Here is a 24,493-nt window from a genome sequence, read left to right as displayed (position 1 = left end):
TGATCAATGAAAAGAAATAGAGGAAAAAAATAGAATGGGAAAGACTAGATATCTCTTCAAGAAAATTAGAGATATCAAGGGAACATTTCATGCAAAGATGGGTTCAATAAAGGACAGAAATGGTATGGATCTAACAGAAGCAGAAGATGTTAAGAAGAGGTGGCAAGAATACACAGAAGAGCTGTACAAAAAAGATCTTCACGACTCAGATAATCACCATGGTGTGATCACTCACCTAGAGTCAGACGTCCTGGAATGTGAAGTCAAGTGGGCCTTAGGAAGCATCACGGAGACAGCGGAGCCTGCGGAAGGCGGAGGCAGCGGCGGCGGCGGCATCTGCAAGCCAAGGCCCAGGCAGGGCATGGTGGCGCCGACGGCCTTGTAAGAGCGAAGTTACCGCGGGGCCCGCCATGCGCCGGCGGCCCTGACATGGGCGCCAGCGGCTCCAAAGCTCAGGGCCTGTGGCCCTTCACCTCGGCGGCGGGGGGCGGTGGCCCAGAGGCGGCGGTCGCTGAGCAAGCTTTGGTGCGACCGCGAGGCCGAGTCGTGCCCCCCTTCGTATTCACGCGCCGCGGCTCCATGTTCTATGACGAGGATGGGGATCTGGCTCACGAATTCTATGAGGAGACAATCGTCACCAAGAACGGGCAGAAGCGGGCCAAGCTGAGGCGGGTGCATAAGAACCTGATTCCTCAGGGCACCGTGAAGCTGGATCCCCCCCGCATCCACGTGGATTTCCCTGTGATCCTCTATGAGGTGTGAGCCTGGGGGGTGGCAGGCATAAACACCCCCTGCCCCAGCAAGACACCCCCAGGCTCAAGGTGTGGCTTCCACTGAGGAACCTAGGCTGGGGCCACAACAGTGAATAAACTCCACTGGCCTGGAACCTTCAGCTGTGAGCAGGGCAGTCCTACAGTGCTGGTTGGGTATTGGTTTGTATGTGGACCAGAGGTGGCTGGAAGCTGGTGAGGGCTAATGGCGAAGTTACCAGTCCACCTTTCCCAGCAGTCCCTACAAGGAGCATGGCAGGGCACATGCTGGTCAGGAATGCCTGGTTCCTGTGCCCCTGCCTGGCCTGCATTCTTCCAAGCTTGCCTAGGGCCCAGCCCTGCTAGAGGCTGCAGCACTTTACAAGCAAGGTCTGCCTTTTTCCAGCCCCAGGGCAATGGGAGCTCTACAAAAGTGGGAACTTCCTTTCCCTCACTTCCTTTACCCTCTCGTTGGAGCATTTTAGCCGTTTGCTACCTCGATTCCTCCTGTGTTGGATAGAGGCTGGGGGCAGAACAAGCCTGATTTTTCCTGCCCACCTGCCCATTTGTTCCCAGCCCCAGATGGATGAACAATTTGCTGGCTGTTAATAGGAATAGGGACTGGTGTGGGAGGTTTCTCCCTCTACCCAGGGCTGGCCCGATCCCTCCCCACTGCAACTAGTTCCCCCCCCCACCCCAAGTTGAGAGGGCATAGGATGGGGATCAGGAAGGGCTCTGGATGCCTGTGCCCCATCCCACCTACTGTATCTAATCCCCCTTGCCCTTACACATCCGCCACCCTGTGGTGAGGCACAGCACCCTAGGGCTGGTGCCAGTAGCTCTGAGGAGCCCACCACCCTTTTTCCTACAGTATACCCCTCCCTTCAGGATCAATCAAAAGAAAAGTACTGGAGCCCCTGGATAGGGGCGGAAAGGAGAGAACAACCATAATAGGAATACTTAAAATGTGAAAGCTTGTAAATAGTTTAGTCCATGATGTTGTTGGGGGCAGAGTCTGATTTCTACATAGAAATGATTTTTTTTTTTTTATTCCTTACTGTGCAAACTCTGTGCTTTAAGCGTGTGAGAAATGGCTTGGGGAGGGTAGTCCTCAACCTAGGAAGGCTGTTGTGTTATTTGTTCAATAAAGTTATTTGTAGACCCTGCAAAAAAAAAAAAAGGAAGCATCACTACAAACAAAGCTAGTGGAGGTGATGAATTCCAGTTGAGCTATTTCAAATCCTGAAAGATGACGCTGTGAAAGTGCTGCACTCAATATGTCAGCAAATTTGGAAAACTCAGCAGTGGCCACAGGACTGGAAAAGGTCCATTTTCATTCCAATCCCAAAGAAAGGCAATGCCAAAGAATGTTCAAACTACCACACAGTTGCACTCATCTCACCGCTTAGTAAAAGTAATGCTTAAAATTCTCCAAGCCAGGCTTCAGCAATACGTGAACCGTGAACTTCCAGATGTTCAAGCTGGTTTTAGAAAAGGCAGAGGAACCAGAGATCAAATTGCCAACATCCGCTGGATCATTAAAAAAAGCAAGAGAGTTCCAGAAAAACATCTATTTCTGCTTTATTGACTATGCCAAAGCCTTTGACTATGTAGATCACAATAAACCGTGAAAAATTCTGAAATAGATGGGAATACCAGACCACCTGACCTGCCTCTTGAGAAACCTGTATGCAGGTCAGGAAGCAACAGTTAGAACTGGACATGGACCAACAGACTGGTTCCAAATAGGAAAAGGAGTATGTCAAGGCTGTATATGGCCGCCCTGCTTATTTAACTTACATGCAGAGTACATCATGAGAAACACTGGGCTGGAGAAAGCACAAGCTGGAATCAAGATTGCCGGGAGAAATATCAATAACCTCAGATATTAGCTGTCTAGATTTGTCATAACTTTGCTTCCAAGGGCCAAACATCTTTTAATTTCATGGCTGCAGTCACTGTCCACAGTGAGTTTGGAACCCAAGAAAGTAAAATTTGTCACTACTTCCACTTTTCCCCTTCTGTTTGCCATGAAGTGAAGGGACTGGATGCCATGATCTTAGTTTTTTGAATGCTGAGTTTCAACAGAATATTACTCATCCATTGAAACAGTGAAACAGAGACTGCCCCAGCAGTCCAGAGGTAAAGAGTCTGTGCTGTCACTGTAGGGGAAGCTCATTCACTGGTTTGATCCCTGGTCAGGGAATCAAGATCCTGCATGCCTCACAGTGCAACTACAAAAAAAAGAATTAAACAATGCCATTTGCAGTAATGTGGATAGAACTAGAGATAGTAAGTCAGAGAGAGAAAGACAAATACCACATGTTTCACTTATATGCAAAATTTCACACATGACACAAATGAACTTATCTATGAAACAGAAAAAGACAGACATAGAAAAGAGACTTGTGGTTACCAATGGAGAAGGCAGAAGGGAGGGAGGGAAGGATTGGGAGTTTGGGATTAACAGATGCAAACTAGTATATATAGAATGGATAAACAAGGTCCTACTGTATATAGTACAGGCTTCCCAGGTGGCTCAGTGGTAAAGAAGCCACCTGCCAATGCAGGAGACACAGGAGGAGACATGGGTTCAATCCCACTCCATTATTCTTGCCTGGAAAATCCCACACACAGGGGAGCTGGTGGGCTACAGTCCAAGGGGTCACAAAGAGTTGGACACAACTAAGCGAGCACACACGCACTGTGTATATTGAACTATATTCAATATCCTGTGATAAGTCATAATGAAAAGAATATAAAAAAGAATGTATGTGTATGTACTGAATCACTTTGCTGTAGAGAAGAAATTAACACAACTTTAAAAATAAATTATACTTCAATAAAAAATATTTATTGAACAAATGAATGAGTAAAGGAATGAATGAGTGAATGAAAAGATAATATGTAAACTCAGGACTCAATATCCGCTCTCCCTACTGAGACAAATCCTGCCTCTGGGCTTTTGCTCATTCCATTTCCAACTTCTGAAATGTCTGTTCCTGCCTTTCCATTTTTCTTGAAGATTCCCCTCCGTCTGGAGTCCCCACCTCCTCTGTGAAGCCTGCCATGATTATTGGGAGGAGTACCCACTATGATCCCTCCTGGGTTAGAGTGCACACGGGAATTATTTGGAAATGACTTGGACTGTCAGTTACCCCACCATCATGCCAGGGTTTTCTGCTCCACTGTGGGCCGCTCAAGGGCCCTCAGGGTTCCTTCCCCAGCATCTTGCATTCTCCTCTTTGAGGGGAGGCCCACGCAGGCTGCTGAATGGAAACAGCCTGACTGGGGCTGTGGTGGGAGGGTGGGCGGGTAGGTGAGTGGTGCTGGTCGGGTGAAGGATTGGAAAGGGCGGCCAGTCGCCGTCAGCAGAGGGAGCCTGCCTGGGCAGGAGGGAGAACGGAGGGGCTTCCGCCGGATGTTAGCCAGGGTCCGGATTAAAGGATGCGGCAGGGAGTTACCTAGGCTCGCAGTTCTAAGGACAGGGGTTTCTGAGTGGTGGAGGTGAGCTTGTGGTCTGGGTGGCTGCAGAGCTCGGAGCTGTGGCTGGGCCTGAGTGTCTGTGCTGAGCCACGGCAAACAGGCTTCAGCAACAGAGTAGCCACGACCTGCCCAGCTTTCCATGGCTCGAATAGCTGTCTCCCCTGCTCTAGCCCAGAACCTCGGTTTTCAATACTTATCTGGGTGACACCCTCCTGGAGGCCCCGGGAGACACCGCCCTTCCCCTCTGCTCTTCCAGCGTAATTAAGGAGAGGAGCCAGGCCTTGACACTTCTCTCCGCAGGGGAGGCTGGTCTGGGCCTCAGGATCTGACCAAACACGTCCTGTGTTTGCCCCCACAGAAGAGTGGCTGTGAGACGTGGCCAGCTCCCTGGCCGTCCTCCCGGGTCCAGCAGGCATGCCCAGGTGGCGCGCACCCCTCCCCGGACTGGCCCGCACACTTGGCCCCTCCCGTCTGCCTGCTGCCTCCTTCATGTGCTCTCAGCCCTCCCCTCCCTCCCCTCCCAGAACCACATTTAATCCCTGTAGGTGCTGGTCAGCTGCCCTCTGCGGGCCCACGTGCGACGAGCAGGGGGCCCCAAAGCAGTGTGAGGTGTCATTCTGTAGAAGCCACCCTTCCCCAGGGCACAGTGCCCATCATCAAATGCTGCCGCTCGTGGCCCTGCGGTCTGCAGGTGAGCACAGCCATGGCCCGCCCGTCCCGGCAGGGTGCGCCCCGGGGGGGGAGGGCGCTGTCATCACCCCTTCCTTCTGCTGCACATCCTTCCTGGCGGCTCCGGGGAGAAGGGGCCACAGGGCAGACCAGGGATGCTCAGCCAGGAGGCGGGAGGGTCTGGGCACGTCCTCGTTTGTCTGGAGGGCCAGGAGCTTTCTCCTTGGGCGTCCAGCGCAGGGGTCCAGCCTTGAATGTTTCCCATCAGGCCCCCTGGAATGTCTCTCCTTCCTCACAGGCGCCTGGAGGAGTCACTTTGGAGGGGCTGTCACAGAGCACGTCAACTCCCCTGGCCCTGAGACAGCAGACAGGCTGGGAGGCCCAGGCCCAGGGCAGACATTGTTCCCCTGGCTGCTTATTTCTTTGGTTTGTGGCTGTTTGACAACAGCAGTAAAAACAGCTTATAAATTAGGTGCCCGGCTGTAAACTGCAGAACAGCCGCGGCTCAGGGAGCTCTCCTCCCCCGGCTCCTGGCTTCCCAAGCAGGGCAGGACCCCGCGTCTCCCAGCTCCGGGCCGGCTCTAGGGGAGGGCTGGGGCCGTCACCCCCTGATCCCTGGGGCTGCTGTGGCTCCTCAGAAGCCCTTCAAACGTAAAGATGTTTATGTCTTTTCCCTGAGGTCCAAATTACAAGCAGGAAACTGGAGCCTGGGGAATGTAAACCAAGGGATACAAGGTAGGAAGTTTTTGGGCAAGCTTGATTTAAATCAGCCTCCAGCAGGTCTCAGATGAGGCCCGTGGGGAAGAAGAGCTGCAAGAAGAAGGCAGGAGGCCTGGCATCCAGGAGTTCAGAGTGCCTTGCTGCACCCTGACATGTCATCCATCGTGAGCTGGTCCCTCTCCCAGCCTGTTCATGGGGCGGTTACTGCAGTGGGAGGGACCCCCTTCTGCCCCCCAGTGGAACTGAAGACGGCTTTCTGCACTCAGACAGCAGACTGTTTCTCTGGCCACAGAAAGTCACTAGCCCAGCCCTCTAGGGAAGTGCCTTCTCTCTACCCCTTGGCAGAGACAGTATCTGTCTCTTGCAGCTTTATCTTCCTGCCCCAGCCCCAACGGGAGCCTCAGGCCTGGGTCAGAGCCCAGGGAGCTGTCTAAGCTTCCACCCAGTCATGCTCCACGCAGACTGTCTGCGGAGGGGCCCCGGGCCGTCTGTACCGATTAGAGCTCACCCTTAAAGTCACTTCCTGAACCGCAGACAGGGCCGCCTGGACGCAGCACCCAGGCCCGCGCTCTGCCCCTGCCCTGCGCCCCAGCAGGGCCGTGCGGAGCTGCTGCAGCTGGCCTATTCCTCTGCATTTGCTTCTGTTTTCTCTGCCAGTGTCGCATCACTGCCTGTACAGGCAGCCCACGTGAGGAGAGCCTCGGGCACGGGAACAGGGCTGCTCCCTTTCCTAGGTCAAGGATTCTGCTCTCAAACAGGCCTGGGACGACAATAGCAAGGACGACACGCAGGAGACCCAGGGGGAGGGCGCCCAGGTGACGTGTGTGCGTGTGTGCATTCACACAAGCAAAGAAACCAGCACTGAGGGGCAGTTCACAAGTCTTACAGGGGCTGCTTTTTCCCAGGCATTTTAGATTTTTACATATTCCTGGTCTTTTAGGGCAGTTGCCCGCACATTCCACCTTGGTCCAAGTCCAGGAGGTCTGAGAGGCTGTATTAGACCAATGATGGACTTGACACGTTTTAGACCGATGAGCTACCAAATAATATGCCATATCTTTTTGAGAAACAACACATTTCTGACCCAGTGGAAACATCTGGGAAGTACTTTATCAAATCTAATAAGCTGTGTGACCTTAGGCAATTCAGTTAACCTCTCCGAATTCAACTTTTGTCTTGGAATTTGGGAAAGTGATCCCCGTGAAACTGCTTTGAGGAGCAAATGAGATAATGGATGAGAAAGAGCTCTGAAAAGTCAGAGTGCTCTAGAATGTCTAGATTCTAGAGCAGTCACGACTGTTATGATCAGCAGGTGTAGACTGTGGTAAGTACCAGAAAGAAGCTGAGTGTTCCGTGAGACCTTACCGAGCCCACTCTCTTACCTCCTGTGCTGGCTAACCTGATCTTCCCTTTCTTTCCCATGTGGTGCATGTGATCTAGTCATTTTACACACACGTGTGTGCACCCCAGATGCTGTTGACTGATGCTTGACCAACTGTGCTGCCCCCAGTACCCAGGATCCCAAATGTCTGCACAGGGTGGGGCTGTGGACCAGGGGTGAAGGCGCTTTGCGTGCAGGCTTGCTCCTCACCACCCTTAGCTGTACTCGAGGGCCTTGGAGACTTAAAGGTGACTCTGATATAAGTCTGGATTCATCTGGGGGTGGGGGGTGGCGGCTCTAGGTCAACAGTTTCTATGGTGTGGCAGGGTGACATGCTGGGACACCCTTTGGCTATCCGATATCTAGTGTAGCCTTCCAGAGTTGAGGGTGGGCTCTCGAGTGGGTAGTTTCCCCCAAAAAAATAGGGATCTGTAAGATTCAGAAAATATGTTTACAGGCCATTAGGAATAGCCGCAGTCTCACCGGTGGGTTTAAACTTAAGAGGTGTTACTGTTTCAGCAGAATGGGAATCGAAGGGCCTTTCTCATTAATGAACTTTAGTTTCGATTCTGGAGAAAGTCTTCCCCACCAACCTGTCCACCTCAGAGGTTCAGGCCGGCCCGCCCTCTCTCTCTGCCTCAGCTGGGGGGTTTTCCAGCACAGAGAACTGGCCAGGGGTTCCTGCAGAGCCCCAGCCCTCCTCCCACGGCCATCACACAGGACCCTGCACAGGGCTCTCTGTCAGCTGCGGCCAGCGACAGTGCAGGACCGCTAGGGCTTCTGTGGGCTGGTCCCAAGGTGAACAACACTCAGGAACGGTCCAGCTTTCCTGAGTCTGAGATCGCAGGTAGCTGCAGGGTGTCCACACAGAAGAGGGGGCCGGGTCGGTGTTGGGGTGGAGTGCGTGGGTGACCTGTGTGCCCGGGATAGTGCCCCCCAGGCTCTCTGCTGCTTCCACTGTGCTAGGAAGAAAAAGGCCTGACACTAAAACATTCCTCCCTGCTGTCCCCAGCGCTGCATTTTCCCACCCACTCCTCTGGCTTAGTATCGATTTAAATAGAGAGAAGGCAGGTGGGGCAAGTGAAGAGTTCGACCAGGGGAAGGAGAGGTGGAGGAAAGCAGAGAGGGGAAGAGGAAGGGGAACGGCGCGGCGGGCCGGGAGGGGGGAGCAGGAAAGATGAGAGCTGGCAGAGGCAGGGGACGGGAGAGGAGGAGAAAGGAGGCAGACGCCGGGAGTGGCAGGGATTCCTGAGGCCACCACCCTCCAGCCAACCGAAGGGATCTGTCTCCTGCCAGCCTGCCCCTTCCTGGGGAGGATGGAGCAGGGCCGTGCTGGTCCTGGTGATGAGTCCTGGGTTCCCTGGGACTAAGCGTCCCCCATCCGCGCCCGCCTGGTGGGAGGCCTCTCTTCTGCGCCCCACAGCTCCACCACTCCCGGTGCCCAAGCTGCACCCCTCAGTTCCTTTCTGCAGCGGGAGGCACCCTGCATGAAGGGCTGGCCTCTGTCTGCTCCAAGGGGAGAGGCGACCTCCGAAAGGAGGCCCCACCCTCCCCTGGCCCCGGGGAGCGCCCAGCCCTGCCGGGGGCAGGCTCTTTGGGGGATGGGGAATCGCACACCCCGGGCTCTGCTGTCCTCACTCCTCTCTGTCCAGGGAGGGCTTCTGGGCTCCGGGTTTAGGAAGAGACTCGCAGACGCAGACGGCGTGGTTACGGCACAGTTGGGTTTGCCTGTGTTGCCATGACAACAGTGCGGCTGCCTCGGTTCGCTCCCAGCCGGTACTCAGCTCCTAGCACAAGCGAAAAACCTCTCTCCGCCTCGGTTCCTCCCGCTCAGTCCCTCTCCCCCGACCGTCATGCCTAACTTCCGTGGGGCTTAAATCCCTGCCCCTCCGGTCTCTCCCTCTGGAAGACCACAGGCTTTCCTCTCCAGTCCTCCTGAGAACTGTGGATTTCCAGGAGCTGGTGCCAAGCCCTGAGGGAGACGTGTCCTGTGCTAGAGCCGGGAGCAGGGGGCAGAGGACCCGGGTGAGGTTTGTGGGAATGCTGGGCCTCACACCTCCACCATCCTCTGAGAGTACCCTCTCCTTCCTCAGAGTACCCCAACCCGTTCCCAGCACCCCTGCATCTGACAGGACCCCCTCCGCTCCCTCTGACCCAAACACCTGAGGCCCCCTCTCTTCCAGTTCTCAGTCAAAATTTGCCTCCCGGTCAGCATCTGCTGTTTAAACCCTGACCTGGGGCCCCAGGCTCCCCCCAGCCCCCGGCACTTAAGCACCCTCAGTGTTGACCTGCACCTGCACCTGCCCTCCGTGCCCATGCCTGGGCTGGGTGTGGGGGTCTGCCTCCCGCAGTCGGAGCAGCCTGTCTTCTGTCCACCCTCTCAGCCCTGCACCAGAGCCCTCTCCTAGGGCGGCAGACCCATCTGTGTACCCGGGCAGCGTGAGCAGCCCACTACCCCCTTCACCCTGCCTCACCTGCCAGGCCCCACAGGGCCTTCTCTGACATCAAGACATGATATTAGGACCTGGGTCTCTGCCTCTGGACTCTGAGCTATAGGGCAAGTTAGCTTTGGGCTTCTAGGGGCCACCTTCTCCATCAATGGCAGGTAACAGTGTCTTGATTAATATATTTACCCATCATGCTGGAACCTTCTTGACGACAAGAGATGTATCACCCCTACCAGACTGGTGTTCCTGGGGCAGGGGCCAGTTTCCCCCATCAAATGGGAGCTCCCCAGGTAGGCCTGTTTCTTAAGCAGATTAGGTCTTGGTAGATAACGGGCATTTAAGGCTCATCATCCAAGGTTCAATTCTTTATCTGGATCACTTTATAAAAGTCATACCTGATTATAAACTCCACCTGGGTAGTAACTATCTTGCTTGCCCTGCAAGAAGCTGAGCCTAAAGAGAAAGGCAGGTAATCTTTGCCTTTGGGGGATTTACAATCCGGCAAAAAGCCTTGTCTGTGCTCTGACAGATGGTGTCCAGTGGGGGCCTGCAAAGAAATGGCCATACCATCAGAGAGCAGGTCTGGAAAATCTGAGAGAAGGTCCCCAAACCAAGTCCTGAAGGAGGCTCAGACACTTGTCATCTGGGTAGGGTGGAGCATGTCCTTCCTATGGGAGGGAACGTCCTCTGCAGAGGTGGAAAGTCGCCCAGGGCTTAGAAGGCGCAGGCGAGCCTGAGAAATGAGGGTGAGGCCAGGGCACCCTAGTGCTCAGGCGCATCGTTCCTTCTCCTGGCCGGGACCCTCTTTTGCAGCAAACCTTCATGGAATCATCTTCAGTTGTGTGAACTCTGCAGTTGTTGAGGGCAGGGTGAAGACGCTGGGCCACACCTTACCTCACCTTCAGGTTACCGTCAGGCAGAACCCTCAGTGGCAAGTACCAGTAACCCGTCTCTGTTGGAGACACAAATGAATTCTGAAATGTATTGAAAGATAACCAGTGTGATCTGCTTCATTGGCTTGGGAGACAAGTCAGGTCACAGATGTTTTTTAGTATTTCAGTTAAATCCTCTGAGCATCCATCCACCTGCACAGTTTAGCAGGAAGCCCCGTACCTCTTTCTTGATGCCCCTGTCTTCCGCCAGAACTCCTGGCCCTTGTAACTGTAAGGAAAGTCCTAGGCCTTGTGAAGTGGGAAGGGATGGGTGAGCAGATAATTGGAAGGCCTGACCAGTCCATGGTGCATCACTGCTCCTGAAACGAGGCTCTGACAGCAGTCTCCCAGGTCCAGCAGCGCTTTTCCACGGCTGCCTTGATGTCCCTGCTGCTCAGCTTCTCGCACAGACCAGCACAGGGATGCTCCGTTCCTGGGCCTCAGACTCACTGCAGATGAATGTGTGCTTACGCGCTCAGCCACGGTCCCCAGAGGCAGCCTTCGCAGCTGGACTGGGGAGCATTGCTGGCCACAGCCTTACTCTGGGCCAGAACCAGCCGCTCTGCTACCAAGATAATCTGGGCTCCAGCGTTACAGCCAGAAGGTCAGTCTAGACTAGTTCTTCCCCAGTTGAATTGTGTATTGTATTAGAATTCCTACAGAGCCTGTTCACACAGACCTCAGAGATTCTGACTGAGCGGGCCTTGGATGGGGCGTAACCGTTTCATCTCGTGCCACACGATGCCGGTGCAGGTACCGGGCTCCCTGCAGAGCCTGGTCTAGCACCTTCTTTCCTCAGGATGAGTTCTCCCTTGGAGACCTCGGTGTCCATTCTCCCCAGTGGTGTCTACAGTCACCACTGCTTACTGAACTTAAGATTGGTGACTTGGTCATGTTCTTTTCACGAAGCTTCTTGAACCCTGTGCAAATTTGTCTAGTCCTTCCTCAGTTATCTTTGAACCCACCTTCCCAAGGTGGGGTCCCTGGATCAGCAGCATCAGCTGGGAACTTGTTGGAAATTCAAATTCTCAGGGCTCACCCTGGAGCTACTGTACTATGTTCTTATATGTGGTTGTCAGTCAGGTGCGGCCATAGGAAGAGACACCAAGACGCTCAGGGGAACATGTTTATTATACTCACAGCTTCTAGAAGCTGGAAGCTTGGCACATAGGGAGGGCCACACGAGGAAGCACGGTCAGGAGGTAGGAGGCGCAGGAGGGAGGGGGCAGCACAGCCCTTACTGGGGCTTCTGTGGGAAAAGCTGCGCTGTGGTGTTCCCAGCGGTCACATGTGGATGTGAGAGCTGAACCACATAGAAGGCTGAGCACCGAAGAGGTGATGCTTCTGAACTGTGGTGTTGGAGAAGACTCTTGAGAGTCCCTTGGACTGCAAGGAGATCCAACCAGTCCATCCTGAAGGAGATCAGGCCTGGGTGTTCATTGGAAGAACTGATGCTGAAGCTGAAACTCCAATACTTTGGCCACCTGATGTGAAGAGCTGAATCCTTGGAAAAGACCCTGATGCTGAGAAAGATTGAGGGCAGGAGAAGGGGACGACAGAGGATGAGATGGTTAGATGGCATCACCAACTCAATGGCCATGAGTTTGGGTAAACTCCGGGAGTTGGTGATGGACAGGGAGGCCTGGCATGCTGCAGTCCATGGGGTCACAAAGAGTTGGACATGACTGAGTGACTGAACTGAACTGAATTGTGGGAAAAGCAAGCAAGACAAGGCTGGCAGGTTTGCACAGTTCTGGAGGGCTCTGAGTGATAAGGTGTCGCTAGTTGCCTGGTACCCAGCCTTGGGATGATTAAGGCAGAAGCGTTGCCTCCTGGGGTGTCCCAGCCAAATATTAGAAGAGGTTTGGCTCCAGATTGGTTAGTTTGCATATCAAAGGAAGATGTGCTCTCAGCTGGACACTTTGCTACCTGATTAGCCCAAGAGGCAGTCCCTCTTCCCAGCCAGAAATGTTTTCAGGATTACAAAGCGCCTTACAATACAAAAAATAAAAAGTATAAACATACACTGACTGATATAGAAACTCAGGGGCGGGGCTCAGCCCTCCACTTCAACCCCTGCAGGTGACGGTGACGCCCGCTGAAGTGTGAGACCATCCTACACCAAGATACCAGAGAGGCCGCCTTCGTCAAGTGATTAAGCAGGCCTGGTCACTGTCTCCTCTTGGGGAGCGCCTTCCCTAGCTCTACCTGAGCTCCCGCGACTCCAACTCCGCAGCTGCCCATGCGGCTGGGAGGCGGCGCAGGATGAGGGGTTGTGGCACTCTTTCCAGTAAGCTCTGCCTGGCTCTGTGTCTGGGTTTGTCACCAGCTTCCTCGTGTCTCCTCGGCAGAAGTGAGGACTGCACCCCTGAGCTCCCAGCCCCGAGTCTCCTTGCTTCTCCTTATCACCCCCCGGTGTCCTTATCTGTAAAATGGAGATAATGCTCACCCCCGGGATTACAGAGACATGCAATGAGGTGATGTGTGCGGAAGCACCCAGCATATGGTAGAGGCTTGATAGATGTTAGTTGAATTTTAAATTACTTCCTTCTCCTCCCAAGTTTGCCAGTCTCCCTTTACTTCTTATTTCTGCCCGTACTCTGGGCGTTCGTCAGGCCTCAGGAGCCCTCTCGTCTCTAGAAGTGTCTTCTCTTTATAGAACCAGCATCCTCACGCCCCACAGATTTGGTGGGGAGAGGAGCACACCCTCAAGAATCAGGTGGCAGAGGGCAGAGTTGGGGGCGTGCAGGTTGCCCCGGCACCCAGGGATCTGTGACTGAGCTGGCCTGCTCCAGGCGTCTGCTTGGCCGCTTCCAGCTAAAGCCCAGTTCCCGCTCCTCTACCAGGCCTCTGCCAGCCCCGCTGTGGCAGCGAGAGCCCAGAGGAGGCCCCTGGGCTCCTTTCCTGCCTGTCACCACCGCAGCCCCATCTCCTCCCGCTCCCGCCCCTCTCTGCCAGGGTGCCTCTGCCAACGGTTGGCTATTTATATCCCAGCAGCTGCTGACAGACAGCTGGGAGCTGGGAGGCCCTGACGCCAAGCGAGGCAGAGATGACAGGGCGGTGGGCAGTGCTGTCACTCTGGCAGAGCCCGGCCCCCTTCACCCAGGGGGTGAGACCCAGGCGCTTCAAAGGGGAGGGAGCCAGGACTCCGAACCTGGGGATGGCAGGCGACTGGGGTGGGGCTGGGGGAGATCGTGACCGGCTGAGGTTTTCCTGAGGGGAGAGAGCTGTTACAGCTTAATCATCCAAGCACTTGCCCTTGGTGTCTGCTGCTCAGGGGCTGTATGACCTTGGTTAGGTCACTTCCTTATTCCAGGTAAAGTGAGAGGGTCAAACATGATGGGTGTTCTCTAAATTCTTTCCTAGCCACATTAGTAGAGTGATTATAAACACAGATTCTGGATTCTGAATTCTGGCTCTGTCACCTGTTTGCTGTGTGACCTTGGACAATTTACTTAACCTCTCTGTGCCTCTCTTTCCCTCTCTGTAGAATGAGGGCTCTTAATAGCATCTATATCAAAGGTTTTTTGCAGGGATGAAATGAGCTAATTAATATATTATGATGGCATAAGAGTGGGGCCTGGCACATAGTCATCTAGTCTAGATAAAATCTCAAGTCTATGATTCTTTGAATGTGTCTCCTTGCTCTAAGAAGTTAACTGTATTAGAAAATATTAAAAAAGTGTGGTCCCCTCTTTATATACATTTGGCAGGGGGAGGGAAAGGTTTCATGGGTTCATGCACCTTGTATTATAAAATAAGTAGCCTGAAAGTTAGAAAATGTGTGGGCTGAGGCTGTGTTTGTTCTGAGCCTGAGACCTCCTCTTCTAGCTGTTCCTTCACCAGTAATCTCTGGGGACTCTTTTTGTTCAGAATAGCAAACGGTCAAAAGGTTACTGTGCTCCTTTTCTGACCCTGTCCGTCATTCTTCACCTCTCTGTGCCTGTCTTCCTCCAAACCCTTTGCTGTCCTTCTATTTTATAAACTAATACCTGGTCTGGGAGAGAACAGAATTCCAAGCATTTAATTAAGCCCCTGGGCACAGCTGTGCCTACACTACCAGCCTAGCTGTCAGGGTGAGGTGAGGCCTGAGGAGGAATCTGGGGGGCGGTGACCTTGGAGCAGGGAGTCTGTCTGTCCCTCCACCAGCTCTGAGCCCCGCGGGGGCAGACCCCTCAGATTTCCAGCAACACCTCCTTAGCTGCGGTGTCAGTGGACAACTGAGGAGCTGGATGAGGGTCCCTTCTCTCTTTCACTCATCTTGGCCCTCCTGTTTAGAAAAGGAATATCCTCATAATAGAGGAGGAGAAGAGAGGGAAGCAAAGGAAGCTGATGGGTTACCACGGAAACCAGCTCAGCACAAACTCAGCTTCAGCTAATAGTTGACTTGCAGAAATACTTCCTCAACCACTACTTAAATGAAAACACACACACACAATGTACGCATGTGCATGCACACATATCTGCATGCACACACACACACACCTGTAAAAGAGTAACAGTCAACCCATTCTTCTCTAATCTCAGGAATTAGGCTCTGATGTTCAAGTCCAGATAAGAGGCGAGGATGAGATGAGTCCATTCTCTTTTGGAGAAGCTCCTTGCCATCCACTCTCTTCTTAGGAACTTGGGACATTGGTTCCAACATCCTAACATTGTCCAGAAGTCACATATGGGAGAAGTCCCATATGCATTGCCCAGAAGTCACATATGCATCCCCAAACTCCCTAAATCCTTTGCTGAGTCATGCCGGTTACAGACCTAAGCTGTCTGGTTCCAAGGAGTCTTCTTCCCTCAGCTGATGCCTCAGTAGTGGAGAAGAAGGGAGTGTCCAAACTGGTTAGTCATTTATTAAATATTTTCTGATGACTTACAATGCACCAACATGCCAGAAATTAAAAGTGATAATACAATTAATAAATAAAACCTGGTCCCTGTCCTCAAGGAGCATCACAGTCCAGGCAGTATGTGGTATAACACAAATTATCTGTTACTAATAATAAAGGATCACATTTGCTAGTGATTTTTATATATGCACGAATACTGCATTCAAGGTGACCCTGCTGTCATCATGCCTCCTTGACGAGAGAAAGAGAGCTGGGGCTTGGGAGAGAAAGGGCGAGATAGCATTCGCTAACACCCTCAGCCCTTCCAGCTCCTCCGTCACTCTGCTTCTGCAGTCACCTGCCCCAGCTGCATGGCTCCAACCCCCTCCCTCCGCGGGTTAGCTGCCTTCTCAACTCAAAAGCTACCTCCTCCTGAAGAGGGTCAACCTTATGCCCTACTGGAAGCAACACAGTTTCTGCAAGACTCACACTGAGAAGGTGCTTTTAAATTAGCACGCTGTCCACAGGTTTAAAGTCCACACACACTTACACAGTATATCATTTAATCACCAAACAGCCCTTTAGGTCCCATTTAACAGGTGGATTACTGGGAGCCAGTCAAGCACAAGGTCGCACAACAGTTGGGATCCAGCTCAGGTTCCCCCAGGCAGGTCTGCAGATCTTGAACATGTTCACTCGAGTCCAGACAAGAAATTTGAGTGGCCAGTGGAGTCAGGCCTGGAGTCAGCCTCATGGTTTGCAAAATGCTCTGTTCAAATGTCTCTTTATCAGAGTTCTTCCCTGACTACCTTTTCCAAATTGTGTTGTTCCTCATATGGGGCTTCCCAGGCGGCACAGTGGTAAAGAATTTGCCTGCAATGTAGGAGACCTGGGTTAGATCTCTGGTTTAGGAAGATCCTCTGGAAAAGGAAATGGCATCCACTCTGTTCGGTAGTTAGAATAGGAAAGAGGAGTCCAAAATGGCGGTGTCTAAAAGATAAGGAAGGGAAAAGCCCTTGAAAATAGAACAAAGGAAGGTCCGAGGACCAGAGTGAGGACCTCAGGTAGAACAAGCAGCACTCCTGGCTAAGTCAATTTACATAGGGCAGGCCCAGCGGGAGGAAAAAACATATAAAAGGAGGAGCCAAGCGCTCTCTCTTCTGTCTCCCCTGCGCACTGGCGCGCTCCTCCACTCTCTTCTCTTCGCGTCTTTGGGTTGGCATGCCGTCACGCCTCGAGGATGGATTTTCCTGCTATTTTGTAAATAAAATAGAGCTGTAACACTGATTTGTCTAAGAGCTATAGCACCGTCTGTCCAAGACCCTAGAGCTGTGACACACCGAGGACTTTAATGTCCATCACTCCAAATCTTTGTTGTGATGCGACAGAACCGAGTAGCATACACTTGCCTGACATCTATGGTGCCGTGACTCGGATTTAACCCTACTGCCTCTTACAGATGTCAGGCGAGAGAGAGACAGAGAGAGACAGAGAGACAGAGAGAGACAGAGAGCACTTGGCTCCTCCTTTTATATGTTTTTTCCTCCCCCTGGGCCTGCCCTATGTAAATTGGCTTAGCCAGGAGTGCTGTTTGTTCTACCTGAGGTCCTCACTCTGGTCCTCGGACCTTCCTTTGTTCTATTTTCGTGGGCTTTCCCTTCCTTGTCTTTTAGCCACCACCATTTTGGACTCCCGTTCCCTATTCTAACTACCTAACAACTCCAATATTCTTGCCTGAAGAATCCCATGGACAAAGGAGTCTGGTGGGCTGTAGTCCATCTCTCCAGCCTGGATTTTCTTCTTCATACTCATTGCTATTTGCTCTAATATATATTCACCCATTTGTGTATTGTCTGTCTCCCTTCATTAGGTTGGAAACTCATATCTAACTTATTCACTGCTATATTCCCTGAACCTGGGATATTGCCTGGCACTCACTGTGTTTGTAGATGAGTGAATGAACGAATAAACGGAACCTCAAACAATCTCCCTGCCTTCTGCCCTGCCCACTTCGGGGAAGCCAAAGGTCAGCAGAATGTGGCAGCTGAGGAAGTGGTCCCAGACCATCCCAGGGACAGAACTCACCCCTCCTAGGGACCCCAGAATCTCAGCCGGGGCTGCCAATGGACAATTTCAAGGCTGAAATGGACCAGAGCTTCCCAAGAGCCTCTGCTCAGAGAGGGCTCAAACTTTTAATAAGACAAAATAGCATATGTAACAGTTTGGACTTTGGCGCTGTTGTTTCCCACTCCTACACACACACACACACACACACACACACCCCACACACCACACACACACACACACACACACACCCTCCCCGCACTGCTTAGCGTCATTAGAATCAGCGCAGCCCCAGCGGCTGCAGAGAGGCCGGTTTTCCCAGTCTCTGCTCCCCATTGCACAGCCAACTTCCTCCCGCCCCTCATTGTGGCTTCCAGAGCTCCTCTGGAAACTTCTGATTTGCATCTCCAAAGAAATAAAATAAATTCCACTAAACGCTGTTTATTTTTCCTTCTGTTTGCCCTGAGGCAGACCTGTTATGGCTCCTGGGATCCAGAGTGGGTAATGAAGATGATTTCTGTGGTTGGGGAGCTGGGGACCTCAAGGGTCTTCACAGTAAAAAATAAAAGGAACTGCAACTCCACTTTGAAAGGGGTAGGGGGTGAGGGTGGGGAGACACAGTGGAGGAAAGAAAAAATGGCAACAAAACCTGCCTGACACAATTACAACCACATTTGCATAACAGAGACAGAGAACTCACTTAGAAGGAGTGGTAATTAGATTCTCCAGTGATTAGGGACACATTCCAAACCTGGGAAGAGGAGATGAAAACCCAGCTTTGAAGTGGAAAAAGCTATAAAGAACTGAGACTCGCTAGTGGGTGGTGGGAGAGGAGGAGGGTGACCTGCCAGCAAGCAAAGGTTTTCAACCCAGACCTGTTTATCCAGATCCAATAGGATAGTGTGGAAGGTCTGCAAACCTGCACTCTGGGGCAATTTCCTGCCGAAGGGCACAGGCCCGCTGAAACACACCTGGGCATTCACGAAAGCAGGGGCCTGGCGGCAGGAGCCAGGGTGAGGCCCCTAGAGGGTAGAGGAAGTGGAGCTCCAGCAGGCCCTGGACGTCCACTGTGGGCCCTGCCTTTTACTCTGAGCAAAGGAGAGGCTGCTGGAGGACCTGGGGGAAGAGCAATGACGTGACAAGATTTTCCATGAAGACCATTGCAGTTGCTGTTTGACAGAATGTACACGCCAGGCTAGAAGCAGGGGACCCAGGTCAGGAAGTGAATGTGGCGGTCTGAGGGCCGTGTCCATGGGTAGGAAGTGCTAGGAGCCCACAGAATTGGCTGCTGGATGGAATGTAGAATATGAGAGAAAAGATTCGAGGATGATGCCCAAGATCTTAGCCTGAGCAACTAGGGCTACCGTTTATTGGGTTGGGAACGATTAGGGAGGGAATAAAAGCTCTATTTCATAGATATTACTTTTGACATGCCTGTTAAATATCCAGGTGGAGATGTGGTGAAGGCAGTTGGAAATTGGAGCCTGGAGTTCAGGGAAAGAGGTCCGGGCTGGAGGTATGAATCTGCATATAGATGGTACTGAGAGATGGTACCATATAGATGATGAGAGATGGTACCATATAGATGGTAATGAGAGATGGTACCATATAGATGGTAATGAGAGTAGATGAGGTCACCTAGGGAGTTAGGAAAGAAGGGAGGGAGGTCCAAGGCTGAACCCAAGGCTCTAGCTGTTGAGAAGTTCTTTCTGGCATTTTGGTCATATCAGTCTGAGTAAACTGAGGCCTAGATCTCAAGCAACAGGAGATGGCAAAAGTGAACATCAACATTCTAGGAATCAGTGAACTAAAATGGACTGGAATGGGCGAATTTAATTCAGATGACCATTATGTCTACTACTGTGGGCAAGAATCCCTTAGAAGAAATGAATTAGCCCTCACAGTCAACAAAAAAAGTCTGAAATGCAGTACTTGGGTGCAATCTCAAAAATGACAGAAGATCTCTGTTCGTTTCCAAGGCAAACCATTCAATTCCGCAGTAATCCAAGTCTATGCCCCAACCGCTAATGCCAAAGAAGCTGAAGTGGAACAGTTCTATGAAGACCTATAAGACCTTCTAGAACTAACACCAAAAAAAGAAGTCCTTTTCATCATAGGGGACTGGAAAGCAAAAGCAAGAAGTCAAGAGATACCTGGAGTAACAGGCAAGTTTGGCCTTGGAGTACAAAATGAAGCAGGGCAAAGGCTAACAGAGTTTTGCCAAGAGAACACACTAGTCACAGCAAAAACACCCTCTTCCAACAACACAAGAGACGACTCTGCATATGGACATCACCAGATAGTCAATACCAAAATCAAATTGATTATATTCTTTGCAGCCAAAGATGGAGAAGCTCTATACAGTCAGCAAAAACAAGACCGGGAGCTGACTGTGGTTCAGATCATAAACTATTGCCAAATTCAGACTTAAATTTCCTTAAAGGTAAGGAAAACCACTAGGCCATTCAGGTATGACCTAAATCAAATCCCCTACAACTACACAGCAGAAGTGACAAATGGATTCAAAAGACTAGATCTGATAGAGTGCCTGAAGAACTATGGACAGAGATTCGTGACATTGTACAGGAGGCAGTGATGGAAACCATCCCCAAGAAAAAGAAATGGAATAAAGCAAAATGGTTGTCTGCAGATGCCTTACAAATAGCTGAGAAAAGGAGAGAAGCAAAAGGCAAAGGAGAAAAGGATAGATATATCAATCTGAATGCAGAGTTCCAAAGAATAGCAAGGAGAGATAAGAAAGCCTTCCTCAGCGATCAGTGCAAAGAAATAGAGGCAAACAATAGAATAAGAAAGACTAGATATCTCTTCAAGAAAATTAGAGACACCAAGAGAGCATTTCATGCAAAGATGGGCACAATAAAGGACAGAAATGGTATGGAACTAACAGAAGCAGAAGATATTTAGAAGAGGTGGCAAGAATACACAGAAGAACTATACAAAAAACATCATCATGACCCAGATAACCATGTTGGTGTGATCACTCACCTAGAGCTAGACAACCTAAAATGTGAAGTTAAGTGGGCCTTCGGAAGCATCACTACGAACAAAGCTAGTGGAGGTGATGGAAGTCCAGTTGAGCTATTTCAAGTCCTAAAAGATGATGTTGTAAAAGTGTTGCAGTCAATATGCCAGCAAATTTTGGAAATTCAGCAGTGGCCACAGGACTGGAAAAGGTCAGAGTTTTCATACCAATCCCAAAAGAAAGGCAATGCCAAAGAGTGTTCAAACTACCGCACAATTGCACTCATCTCACATGCTAGTACAGTAATGCTCAAAATTCTCCAAGCCAGGCTTCAACAGTACATGAACCGAGAACTTGCAGATGTTCAAGTTGGGTTTAGAAAAGGCAGAGGAGTCAGAGATCAAATTGCCAACATCTGTTGGATCATAGAAAAAGCAAGAAAGTGCCAGAAAAACATCTGCTTCATTGACTATGCCAAAGGCTTTGACTATGTGGATCACAAAAAACCGTGGAAAATTCTTCAGGAGATGGGAATACCATACAACCTTACCAGTCTCCTGAGAAACCTGTATGCAGGTCAGGAAGCAACAGTTAGAACTGGACATGGAACAATGGACTGGTTCCCAATTGAGAAAGGAGTACATCAAGGCTGTATATTGTCACCCTGCTTATTTAACTTCTGTGCAGAGTACATCAGGCGAAATGCTGGGCTGGATGAAGCTCAAGCTGGAATCAAGATTGCTGGGAAAAATATCAATAACCTCAGGTATGCAGATGACACCTCCCTTATGGCAGAAAGAGGAAATGAAGAGTCTCTTGATGAAAGTGAAAGAGAGAGTGAAAAACCTGGCTTAAAACTCAACATCCAAAAAATGAAAATCACGGCATCTGGTCCCATCACTTCATGGCAAATAGATGGGGAAACAATGGAAACAATGACAGGCTTTCTTTTCCTGGGCTCCAAAATCACTACAGACAGTGACTGTAGCCATGAAATTAAAAGACACTTGCTCCTTGGAAGAAAAGCCATGACCAACCTAGACAGCCATATTAAAAAGCAGAGACATTATTTTAGGTTTTTCCAGTGGTCATGTATGGATATGAGAGTTGGACCATAAAGAAAGCTGAGCCCCAAAGAATTGACGCTTTTGAACTGTGGTGTTAGAGAAGACTCTTGAGAGTTCCTTGGACTGCAAGGAGATCCAACCAGTCCATCCTAAAGGAGATCAGTCCTGGGTGTTCACTGGAAGGACTGATGTTGAAGCTGAGACTCCAATAGTTTGGCCACCTCGTGTGAAGAGCAGACTCATTGGAAAAGACCCTGATGCTGGGAGTGATTGAGGGCAGGAGGAGAAGGGGACAACAGAGGATGAGATGGTTGGATGACCTCATCGACTCAAAGGACATGAGTTTGAACAAACTCTGGGAGTTGGTGGAAGACAGGGAAGCCTGTGTGCTGCAGTCCATGGGGTCACAGAGTCAGACACGACTGAGCAACTGAGCAACAACAGCAACTACTGTGGATTCTAAACTGTGAATTCTCTTTCACACTAAAATTTATTCACCTGCAAATCGATGCTCAGGGTGTTTTGTGAATCGTGCGCAGAGTGGGGAACAAGTTAGTTGCCAGAGGCATGTGTTCCGAGGTGAAATGAGGCGCCCCTCCGCCTAGTTATGTCTGCTCTTCTTCTGTAAACAAGTGCCCGTCTCATGGTCTGTTTAGTAAAGATATTTTCCTTGTCTTTACCCTTTTGTTGGTGATGTTGCTGTTTACCACGGTCCCCACGCACAGTGCTGAGGTGCCATCTGGTGCTGGTGAGCAGAGGAGGCTGTGACGCGCCCTATGGGGAAAACATGGCGGTTAGACGAGCTCCCTTCAGGCACAAGTCGTGGCGTTGTTGATCGTGAGCTCATTGCTAATGAATCAACGATATAATTTACTAAAGTTTCTTTAATCGAAAACACGTATAAAACAAAGTTATGTGTTGACTGGTTGACGAAGAGGTGGTGACTAGGTCCTCACAGGAAGCTCGCCCTGTATTTCCGGAGGAGCAGTGGCTCAGGCTTTGCTAAGTCAGTGTCCTCAGTCATTTGTGGACCCTAACTGCCGTGGATAAGGAGTGTTACACCCCAGTGCGAGCCACCCCCGAGGCAGCTGCAGAAGCACTAAGGCATAGCCTGTGAGAAGCAGCTTTCCTGACTAGAGTACAACACCTGTATGGTCTATTTTGTCCGTTCTCTTATTGTATCCAGTCAAAACTGCTTTCTAACATTACTTAGGTTTGGTTCTTTTCTTTCCCATCCCTTTCAGCATAGGTGTATGGTACATTTACATACAATTTTATATAATAGAGTATTCCATTTTGAGTTCCTCCAATACTCTGGCTATTTTTTTTTTAATTTGCATACAGTAACATTCATTTTTCTTGCTGTGCACTGCAATAGGTCTCAACAAATGCACAGAGTTGTGTATCCACCACTGCAGACATGATACAGAATAACTACATTACTCCAAAATCTCCTTTGTCCTGCCCCTTCATAGTCAGTCTCTCTCCCCAGCACTAACTCCTGGCAATCACTGATCTGTTTTAAATGTCCCTAAAGTTATAAACATTTTCCAGAATGTCGTTTAATGGAACCATATAGTATGTGGCCTTTTGAATCTGACTTCTTGCACTTAGCAAAATTCAGTTAAGACTGATCCACATTGTATCTCAACTAGTACTTTATCCTTTTTATTGTCAATAAGTATTCCACTCCACAGAGATACCATGCTTGCTTGCATGCTCAATTGTGTCCGACTCTGCGACCCCACAGACTGTAGCCATCCAGGCTTCTCTTTCCAAGGGATATTCCCGGCAAGAATACTGCAGTGGGTTGCCATTTCCTTCTCAAGGGGACCTTCCCAACAGAGGGATTGAACCCAAGTTTCCTGCGTCTCCTGCATTGGCAGGTGGATTCTTTACCACTGAGCCACCTGGGAGTCCCTCATGGAGGTACCAGAGTTTGTTTATTCATTTACCGGCTAAAGAACATTTGGGTTGTTCCAGTTTTTCATGATTTTGAATAAAGTTGCTGTAAACATTCATGTACAGATTTTAGCATGAATATGTTTCCATTTCTCTTAAGCCAAGGAAAATGAGATTGTTGGGTTGTATGGTAGGTATATGTTTAACTTCATATGCAACTGCCCAACTGTTTTCCAAAATGGCTGTATCACTGGCAATATTTCTGTTGTTCTACAAGCTCATTGGCACTTGATAATACTGCCATATATAAAAATAATTTTATAGCCATCCTAACAAGTTTGTACTGGTATTCCATTGTGGTTTTAACATTTCCCTAAAGAGTAATGATAATGAACACATTTTCATATGTTTATTTGCCATCCCTATGCAGGTCAGGAAGCAACAGTTAGAACTGGACATGGAATAACAGACTGGTTTCAAATAAGAAAAGGAGTATGTCAGGGCTGTATATTGTTACCCTGCTTATTTAACTTATATGCAGAGTAGATCATGAGAAACGCTGGGCTGGAGGAAGTACAAGCTGGAATCAAGATTGCCAGGAGAAATATCAATAACCTCAGATATGCAGATGACACCACCCTATGGCAGAAAGTGAAGAGGAACTAAAAAGCCCTTTGATGAAAGTGAAAGAAGAGAGTGAAAAATTTGGCTTAAAGCTCAACATTCAGAAAACTAAGATCATGGCATCTGGTCCCATCACTTCATGGGAAATAGATGGGGAAACAGTGGAAACAGTGTCTGATTTTATTTTTTGGGGCTCCAAAATCACTGCAGATGGTGATTGCAGCCATGAAATTAAAAGATGCTTACTCCTTGGAAGGAAAGTTATGATCAACCTAGACAGCATATTAAAAAGCAAAGATATTACTTTGCCAACAAAGGTCCATCTAGTCAAGGCTATGGTTTTTCGAGTGGTCATGTATGGATGTGAGAGTTGGACTGTGAAGAAAGCTGAGCACCAAAGAATTGATACTTTTGAACTGTGGTGTTGGAGAAGACTCTTGAGAGCCCTTGGACTACAAGGAGGTCCAACCAGTCCATCCTAAAGGAGATCAGTCCTGGGTGTTCATTGGAAGGACTAATGCTGAAGCTGAAACTCCAATACTTTGGCCACTTCATGCGAAGAGTTGACTCATTGGAAAAGACCCTGATGCGCGAGGGATTGGGGGCAAGAGGAAAAGGAGATGACAGAGGATGAATTGGCTGG

The 24,493-nt window shown here is 50.2% G+C and overlaps 1 protein-coding gene across 1 annotated transcript; it reads left to right on the top strand.

Moving 5' to 3' along the window:
• Positions 1-294: 294 nt before the first annotated feature.
• Positions 295-978, top strand: LOC122452461 (tumor suppressor candidate 2-like). Its single transcript, XM_043486091.1, has one exon. The coding sequence runs from the start codon at positions 430-432 to the stop codon at positions 760-762; it is 333 nt and encodes a 110-aa protein (XP_043342026.1). The 5' UTR covers positions 295-429; the 3' UTR covers positions 763-978.
• Positions 979-24,493: the final 23,515 nt, after the last annotated feature.

The sequence above is a fragment of the Cervus canadensis genome, chromosome 13 (assembly GCF_019320065.1).
Source record: "Cervus canadensis isolate Bull #8, Minnesota chromosome 13, ASM1932006v1, whole genome shotgun sequence".
NCBI classification, from domain to species: domain Eukaryota; kingdom Metazoa; phylum Chordata; class Mammalia; order Artiodactyla; family Cervidae; genus Cervus; species Cervus canadensis.
The sequence above is the reverse complement of the archived record's forward strand: the minus strand, read 5'-3'. Positions and strand labels throughout refer to the sequence as shown.

Excerpts from the sequence above, each read along its gene's own strand:
- LOC122452461 (XM_043486091.1), top strand. The coding sequence starts at position 430 with ATGGGCGCCAGCGGCTCCAAAGCTCAGGGCCTGTGGCCCTTCACCTCG.